The following is a 9,545-nucleotide window of genomic DNA, read 5'->3' on the forward strand; positions in this document are numbered from 1 at the left end:
CAGGAGTTTAGAAATACTGAGTTAAACCCCAACACCCCCCTTTTCTAAATTTTTCTAAAATATTTTAATCAGTTGGATTTTTCATATTATATTTATTCAGTCTAGCTGTGCAAATATATTTTAGTTTTCTTTGAAAAAAACGCAACATAACTAACTAAACTATCTTAGAGCTCTCTCTCTATTATCCTTATAATTGTTACCAGATTACATGCTTTCCATACATGCGTGCTTTCCAGAAAACTTACATTTTTAAGAATTAACTGACCTGCAATAAAGTGTTACCATTTAATTTCCAAATATAAAGGTCTAAATGCTGTTTAATAACCCTCTCCTCGCTGACAGGAATTAAAAGTTGTCAAATTTAGTCAAAAAACTGTGAAATTAGTCAAATTTCATCTAAAAATTGTCAAATTAGTCACATTTAGTCTAAAAGTAGTTAAAGTAGTCAAATGTAGTCTTGAAATAGTTAAAGTAGTCAAATTTAGTCTAAAAATAGTCAAAGCAGTCAAATTTTATCTAAAAATAGTTAAAGTAGTCAAATTTAATCTAAAAATAGTCAAAGCAGTCAAATTTTGTCTAAAAAAACTTGAATCAGCCTAAAAAGTTGTATAACTGTTGAATATAAAATCACCCCAGGTTACTAAAATCCCCAAATTATCACATTTGACCTGCTTTTAAATCATACACAACATCTGATGACTGCACAATCCTGCCTGTGGAAAAAAAAAATGAAATCCATACGTCATGGCTATACATCAGAAATACTGTGTGGATTAAATACGACTTTGAATGGATGTATGGTTTACTACAGTATAAGTATCTTTAAGCATAATCTCTTTGACTTGCACTCTAACCCCCAGGGCTTGTGTTCTATGAGTATTATACAGGGCTGTTCATTAATTATTCACTTTTAGGTCATTGCAGATCATGGTCAGGTTTGATATTTTGCACAGTTAAGGTCATGTTTTTACTTATCCTTTCTGCGCAGGAGGATTACGATCATGTCTCCTTGGAGGACCAACACTATCAAGGAGACGGCAGCATGATGAGTCCCAAAGCCAAGCTGCTATTACGAGATTCAAAGAAAGAGCTTTTGAGGTATGTTACGTGAAAGAATGAAACATCTCGAGGCATCTTTATTCAGTCAACTGTGAGTGATGTCAGCTTCCCTTTTAATTGGCAGATGGTCAGTATAAATGACACATAGTGTAACTCCAAACCATACCTTTGTTTAAATAGGACAGTGTGATATAAGTGAGTCAAAACACTCTGAAACTCACTGTTACCTGTCATTGTAACTGGTATGTCTGCAGGTTCATGTGGAGCAGAAATGTATCTATTTGAAAGTGAGTTTTCTCCCTGTACGTCCTGTACAAGCTTACAACTCTTGACTCTTGTAGTTAGAGTGCATGCTCTGCTGGGTCTCCTCTTGAGAATCACACCACGAGAAAAGTAGGATCCTCTAGTTTCCGCAGCACAGCACCCCCTCAGTGACATTCAGAGACATTATTAAACTGAATGTTAAGCAATATAATAATAATTTCTCTACTAAACTTCCCGCTGTACTAACTCTTTATTTTTTCTATTTAATGCCCATGAAAAGGTTGTCAGTGTAAAAGAAAGACTCAGTTCAAGCTTGGCAAACTCTGTGGGAAGTAGAGTAATCTGTGCATTAAATACTTTGTGTTCTCCTGCAGCTGTCCGACCCCAGGCTGTGACGGCAGCGGCCATGTGACGGGGAATTATGCATCACATCGGAGGTACTGTAATTAATTACACTCTCATTAGCACCAGCTAGCAGATATAGAGACAAGGAAAACAGTGCTGATTGTTTAATTATGTTGATTATTACAGTTGAAAACTAGGATTTTATATCATATGTCATTTTTTTAAAACATGGTGACATGAAAAAGCTGTCTCATGAAGAGGAAGTGGAATGGTGTTTTCAAATAATTTTGTATAAATATGCATTGAGACATTGTATTAAGATTATTCAATTCAGCTGTGATCAAAGAGTGCATTAAAATGACTGTTAGCTCTTTATCCTCTCTAGTGTGTCTGGATGTCCCTTGGCTGACAAAACACTCAAATCACTGATGGCAGCCAACTCTCAGGAACTAAAGTATGTGTTTTGAAAACTGTTATTGTTGCTAAAGGATTTTTCACATTCATATTGAACTAGGCAGCTTGTTTTTGCGTCAGCTTGGGTCAATGCTTTCCTTTTCCTTTCCTTTCCTTTCCTTTCCTTTCTACTGCACATAATGCATTATTTCTGTATACTCGAAATTAAGTTGTTTGGTATTTGTACTACCTTTCTGCATATTAGCATGAATGCACCGCTCTGCTCGCAGTCTTTTGCTGTAAAAAGCACCTGGTCTCTGTGTCTCTCAACCTGCAGGTGCCCAACACCTGGTTGTGATGGATCTGGACATGTGACTGGGAACTATGCTTCACACAGAAGGTAGCAGAGAAAAATCATCGCAACTGAGCATGAAATACATTTGTCAGATGCATGACATTCAAACAGATGGTGAAAGTCTCACTTTATGCTGCAAACATGCTGCACTTTTTTAATTCTTGTTTTTATTGATTTATCTGGCTGCCTTTTCATCTATCTGTCTATCTCTCTATCTATCTATCTATCTATCTATGCAATTATTACTCGTTTTAAAATCCTAATTTAATCACATTTCAAGCTGTTTTAGTTCAACTTTACAACAAAAGAACAGGTTGCTATGTGCTAATGCAGAGTACAACTTCTTCAATTAAACATTTATTTATTTAGATTAATAGATTTAGATTTAAACATGTGCAACTGAAACTCCATAAACCTCATAGCTGCCTGTAACAATTTAGCTTTTATTTTTACTCTTAAATAGATTTCCTTCACGTTAACCCATACGGTCTGCAATCATTTGTAGCTTGTCAGGATGTCCACGTGCCAGAAAGGGAGGTTTGAAGCTCACACCAAACAAGGATGACAAAGATGAGCAAGAGCTTAAGTAAGAGATTTTTTTTTTCCTCATCCCATGCTGTCATGTTTTTTGTTTCAAAAATAAAATAAGAAAACATTTTGAAAAATGTGTCATGCTTTTGTGCCTGGGGAATTATACCTGGAGGCCATTAAGTTAAACAAAGAAAATAATACTTCTCTTGTTGTAACATTAGTGAATTATTTTCTAAGGATTAGCTGCGTGTTTTTGTGGGATTTTTTTCAGGGTTTTGTATTTTTCCTATTTTCTGAATGGAATATCTGGCTTATTACTCGTCACTGAGTGCTTTCTTTATAATTATGGTTTATTAAGAAAATGTTGAATTGCCTGCTCCGATGGCATTGCATAGCTTAATCATTGTCTATGAAAGTGTTATTGGGAAAAAAATAATGTAATTGATTTGCAGTTTAAATCCAAAGTCAGATATATGAGCCCTTGTTTACTTATACATCTGGACACTGATTTTTTCTTTTTAATTACTAATGCAAGGGCATGAGGTTAGGAATTAGACTGAAATAGATCTCATACACATTAAGAGAGATAGGGAGAGAAAGGGGGATGGTAGCAAATGTCCCTAGATTATTGTAAATAGTGGGCCATATGGCATGCCTCCATTGTCCTGATGCCTTGCATCAAGCTACCTACCTGTGGTAGTTGTAAGTAATGGGACTGGTGTTGTTTTGTCCTCTAAGTGCTGCTGTGCTGTTGAGTAACAAAATGCTGAAACAGGCTTTTTGCAGCAGCACTCTACAGCATGTGTGCCATTTGTATCATCTCAGGTGACCTTTCACCTTTATCAATAAGGGAAAGGGTTGGTGACCTCCAAATTACATTCTTTCGCATGAGGGGATACATGACAATTATCTGTAATTCATGTCACTCCATTACTGACCTGCAGAAAACAGGCCTGAAAATGCAACTGACAAACTCTTAATGATATTCAGCGTGAGTTGTGCTTATGTTTTCAAGCATAAATATCAGCAACCTCCAAATGTATGCACTGAACAGAGCGTTCGTTCTACCTCAAGTTTTAGTGGATTAGTAACTTATAGTTAATGCGATTATTTCTAGTTTTGGCGACTTTATTTTTAATCAGCATTTGGCTGGATTAATCAACTTAATGGTTAACAAATCTTCCGGTCTAGTTATTGAAAGGGAGATTTTTTTTTAATGATGTGGTTGTTATTTTTTGAGCAGTTAAATGTCTTTGTTTTGTCTGTAGCATAGAAACGTAAGGTAAATGCAAGTTAGTCACAGTTTCCCTGTGTGAATCAGCAGTGTTTGCAGGTTTACAACATGTATGACGCTTTGTCTGTTTCTCTGGTAGGTGTCCAGTAATGGGATGTGACGGACAGGGCCATATATCGGGAAAATACACATCCCATCGCAGTGCAGGCAGTTGTCCACTTGCTGCCAAAAGACAGAAGGAGTCGTCCATCAACGGACTGCCCTTTGCCTGGAAGGCCAATAAACAGGAACTGCCCCATTGTCCCTTGCCTGGCTGCAATGGCCTTGGACATGCCAATAATGTGTTTGCCACTCACAGAAGGTGAGGTCGCCCATCCTCCATTTTATCTCTAAACAATACTGCCGGTCGACATGTTGCATTCTTACAATGGCACCTTTACTCTCATTCGCAATCTCTACTGATGCTAAAGTTTGTCAGTTTTGTGATATTCTGCCACCTAAAAATTGTCATTTGTGACCTGCTGAACTAGCTTGTCGGGTTGCCCACTGAACGCGCAGAGTATCAAGAAAAAGCACTCAGAAGAAGAGATGATGACTATAAAACTGAAAGCGAGCAGTGGTAAGCTACTCTAACGTGCTATGTGGTATAAAAATACTGAAGTATTTTGCAGTTACATGTATCTTGGCATAGAAAATATCAATATTTGAATATTTGAATGTGATAAGTTAGATAATATGCTTCAACTCAGGTGTTGAAAACAAAGAAGATATTCAACATTTGGATCATGAAATTAAGGAACTGAATGAATCCAACATGAAAATAGAAGCAGATATGATGCAACTTCAAACCCAGGTAAATATCCACTCTGACAAGTGTATTTTAAAGGACAAAGGTTTGAGATCTTTGCTCGCTCAATTTGACAAGTTTCTTTTTTTGTTGTTTTTTTTTTTGTACCCGAAAGCAGATATCGTCTATGGAATGTAACCTGAAGACAATTGAAGAGGAGAACAAGATGATCGAACAGCACAACGACAGCCTTCTGAAGGAGCTCGCTCGCCTTAGCCAAGCTCTCATTAACAGTCTAACAGACATTCAGCTGCCTCAAATGGTACAGTAAGCCTCGACCACAGACTCCACTACAACTCATTATATCTAACCTGTCCTGGAAGAAATCTCATTTTCTATAAATTGTCATTTCTGCTGTGCTGTTTTCACTAATAGTCAAACATGTTTTTGTTGCAGGGACCCATCAGTGAGCATAATTTTGAAGCCTATGTGAACACATTAACTGATATGTACAACAACTCGGAGCATGAATACTCTCCAGAGTGCAAGGCCCTCTTGGATAATATCAAACAGGCTATTAAGGGCATCCATGTTTAAGCTGTAGAGCTACCAAGAGGTTTCTTTGACTTGGGATAATGGCACTAGACAGCTCTATTTTACTGGAGTGCTGGCTTGGCTGCATGTATAAGACAAGGCTTTTGGAAATGTGTTTCCGGTAAATACACTGCACTGAGAAAATTACCAGCCAGATTTGTAATGCTTTTACTGTTTCTGCATTCACTTGATATGTTTATCCTGGTGAGATTTTTACCCCTCTTGCACTTAATTATTTTGTATGGTTTGCTTGATTTTAATCTATATGTGTTCATGTCATTCTTATATTATCGCTATTTATTATTATATTTGTTCCTCAGTGTATTTATTTCCTCGATTTTTATTTATTTCTAGAATTGTAAATGCTTAATATTTGAGAAATCTGTTTGACTTTCTGCACATTGTAAATTACATAGAAGCACATTCCAATTTCATGGCATACTTTCGCCATCTAGTGTTGAAAAACGTATATTATTATTATTATTATTATTATTATTAGACCATAAGTTGGAGCTCCCTTCAAAGTAAAATCCTACCAAAAGACTAAGCATCAATATTTTTAAGCATTGCTTTTGCTTTGTTTATTGGAAACTGAATGTATGGTGAGACAAAGTGAACACTGAGATCAAAAAAATGCAATGCAACTGTACTGTACCTTTTTCTTCTTAACCAATAACAGCTGAATGCAACCCGGAAGTGACACTGAGCAAAAATGCAACATCATTCAGTGAACTGAATGTCAGATTCTGCTTTGCATAGCGTGCCACAAGAAGAGTGCAACAAAAATCAAAAATCCACTTTGTCAAGATGTCTTTTTTTTTAAATATAGATATTAAACTGCCTTCTGTGCACACACTTTGGAGTGTGCATATAGTATGTGCCTAAATGTATATGAATCCATAAAAATATACGAGTACTATGTTTTGTGGTAGGACAGTATTATGTGGATGGTGTCTAATTTATTATACAGTATACAATTATTTTCATAGGAGGAAACGTTCCTGATGACTGTTTAAATACCGTTGTCTCAGTAGCTGTAATCTCAGAGTCAGGTTTTGAAATATCACGACTGAGATTGAAAAGTCTGGTGTTTATTTTAACTTTTGCTAGCATGGAGAGGGGAAAAAAGAAAGGAGTGAATTTAAAAAAAACAAAATCTACTCCTGTTTTATCTTAAACTGCTTACAAGCCTTAACATTTCAACCAGTCTTACAGTTTGAATATTCTTGTAACGCTTGGGGCAGATTTGAATAGTAGCTATTTCAAAACCGAGCTGACTACCACTACAACTCGCATTTCCGTTTCAATCATTAAATGCAAAAAAAAAGAAGAAAAAAAAGAAATGAAAACATAGACAAATGATAGTTGTTGGCTAATCAGTTGTTTGTTTGCATCAATTGCACTTTTGTATTTTCAATTATTTAGTATTTTTTAGTTCACCACACTGCCCTTGACTTCAACAAAAAGAGGGAAATGGGACACTGTACTATACATGTCTCAATTTTACATGAAGTTAATCCCAAGAGAAAAATGACACAATAATTCATTTGAGCAATACATATTTAATTTCTGCAAAAAGAAGTCATGTAGCCTAGGACATTTCGAAGAAAAAAATGTTACAGCAAAAGAGCCAAATTACAGAAAAATAGGACCATATTTTATCCAAATACTCAATATGTTTTAAAGAATTTTAATCCTTTAAATAATTGAATCACATTCTTTAAACTTAACAATCCTTTATTTATCATTTCTTATATTTAATTCCTATACCACACATTGTTTGCTCAGGAAGTTTTGTGAATAATATTTATTTTTTCCCTGTTAGTATTTGATGTTTTGTAATGTGAAATGCTTTTTTGTGGAACGATATTAGTATGATATGAAATTGTATTGTATTTTCTTTTACATTAAAATGTAATGCTTTTTTTTCAGTTGAAGTAGTTTGTAAATTGAAACTTCCTATTACTTTTACTATTTCATAATAAACAGATATGCGCTGTGTTGTACAGTTTGTGTATGGTAGAAATAAACTTTTCAAATGGTTGTGTGGTTTTTCAAAGCTTCAGGCAGTCAAATATGAACCCAGTCACCCCAGAAGCATCAAGTAAGGTATCAAGTTTCCTTATGCATTAGCATCACCTTGTGGTAACTTCAGGGTATTACATCTAGAGTAACGGAGTGGTAAATGGAGTCAAGATACTGTAAATAAAGCTGCACACCAAGAGCTGCTGGGGTTAGAAATTAAAATAAAGGGGTGCATAGGTGGTTTAAGGGGCTGCCCATGTAATTGCAGCGTCCCGGGTTTGACTCCTGGGGACCTTTGTTGCCTTCATTTTATCTCTCTACACTAATAAAAGCAAACAATTACCGAAAAAATACTTGAAATAAATCAAAATATAGCACACACACTACAATCTTCAATGTATTCAGTTTAGGGCTGCACTAATGATTATTTTCATTATTAATTAATCTGCCAATTATTTTCTCAATTAATTGTTTGGTCTATAAAATGTCAGAATGGTGAAAAATGTAGATCAGAGTTTCCTAAAGCCCAATGTGACATTTTCCCATAGCTTGTTTTGTTGGACCAACAGTCCAAACCCCAAAGATATTTAGTTTACTATCACATAAGACAAAGAAAGGCAGCAAATCCTCACAATTCAGAACTAATATTAGGTCAGTTTTACTTATAGTAAATAGCATGAACGTTCAATCAATTATCAAAATAGTTGCTGATAAAATTTCTGTCGATTGACTAATCGTTCCATTTCTAACTTTAGATAACAAGTAAGACGGGTCACAGTGACTACATATATAAAAAACATACTGCTACAACAGTAGTAACACTAACACACAAACTAATTCAAAGAGGATATTAGTGTAGCTCAGGTGCCTGCAGTAGTATTTATCTCAATCAATCAATTAATAAATAAAAGGCCAGCCCAATTTGGTACACCCTGGAAATGGGACCAATAAAAGACAATAAATATAAAATGAAACCTTATGAAACATCATAAAAGCACACAATACTTACAAGTAATGTCACAAAACACTACCCATATCTCACAAAACAAGCAAGTATCACAGCTGTGGGCACAAAAGATCTTCTTGGCATCCTAAAACGGTCACTCAACGCACTTTCAAGTCTAATAAAACCACCTGTTTCTTTTTCCTCCAAAACTTTTTCTAACGAATCAAGAGTCAAACCAGTTATAGAAGCACCCTTTTTAATAAACTTCTTAATCCTGTTTCTGTCATCACATCACTGTTATGATAATGGTCAAAGTTACACAAAAAATGTCTTCCAAAACATATCTAAATCTCTGTATCTTTGATGTATTCGGGGGACCTTCACTCAAGTAAGAAATAAGAGTCAGCATATGCAAGGTGCCACTGAAACAAAGGCGGCTTATTCCCCAGATACTAAACCAAAAGTTTAATTTGTGGTGTAGAAACAACGCAGCATTCAAAATCTGAGGCTGCTGGCTCACAGTCAACGCTACCACAAATATAGTTTCCGTCATACCACACAGGGCCCTGACTTCCTGTGATATATATGCTGGGTGTGCAGACTGTGAGAGTGTTGGTGGTGCAGATATATAAAGTAGCTTGACAGCCACATACACATTCTTGGGGTCTGACCTCAGCTAACCCTGCTGTAGTAAACCATGTCTGTTTACATTTATCTAATAAAACACGGGGCTACAAAATATTTGGAGTGTGGCCAAATCCAAGATGTTTTTTTTTGTGTGATGCATTAGAGTATTTTTTTTTTTTTTTTAAATCTATATATATTTTCGTGAAGCTAATATTGAGGACACAGTACTATAATGACCCAAGGAGTTTACATTCTACATATACTCAAGTTGCACATGATATGTTTTCAAAGCTTACTGTGATATAGTCACTATCTTTACATTTGACTATTTTTAGACATAAAGAATTACATTTAATAATTAAAATAAAAGAGCTTAGTGTTTCTC

At 35.4% G+C, this 9,545-nt stretch overlaps 1 protein-coding gene across 6 annotated transcripts in view; it reads left to right on the forward strand.

Moving 5' to 3' along the window:
• Positions 1 to 7,605, forward strand: part of st18 (ST18 C2H2C-type zinc finger transcription factor) — a 42,114-nt gene extending 34,509 nt beyond the window's left edge. For 5 of the 6 annotated variants that reach the window (XM_044219981.1, XM_044219979.1, XM_044219984.1 and 2 more), the window contains 10 exons: positions 989 to 1,098; positions 1,698 to 1,760; positions 2,054 to 2,122; positions 2,399 to 2,461; positions 2,922 to 3,002; positions 4,321 to 4,542; positions 4,712 to 4,800; positions 4,931 to 5,034; positions 5,144 to 5,290; positions 5,425 to 7,605. In XM_044219981.1, coding sequence (XP_044075916.1) covers positions 989 to 1,098; positions 1,698 to 1,760; positions 2,054 to 2,122; positions 2,399 to 2,461; positions 2,922 to 3,002; positions 4,321 to 4,542; positions 4,712 to 4,800; positions 4,931 to 5,034; positions 5,144 to 5,290; positions 5,425 to 5,565 — 1,089 coding nt within the window. In that variant the 3' untranslated portion in view covers positions 5,566 to 7,605. The remainder of the gene's footprint in view (positions 1 to 988; positions 1,099 to 1,697; positions 1,761 to 2,053; positions 2,123 to 2,398; positions 2,462 to 2,921; positions 3,003 to 4,320; positions 4,543 to 4,711; positions 4,801 to 4,930; positions 5,035 to 5,143; positions 5,291 to 5,424) is intronic. The other variant, XM_044219980.1, reaches the window with a different exon arrangement.
• The last annotated feature ends 1,940 nt before the right edge of the window (positions 7,606 to 9,545 follow it).

The sequence above is a fragment of the Siniperca chuatsi genome, linkage group LG13 (assembly GCF_020085105.1).
Source record: "Siniperca chuatsi isolate FFG_IHB_CAS linkage group LG13, ASM2008510v1, whole genome shotgun sequence".
Classification (NCBI taxonomy): Eukaryota; Metazoa; Chordata; class Actinopteri; order Centrarchiformes; family Sinipercidae; genus Siniperca; species Siniperca chuatsi.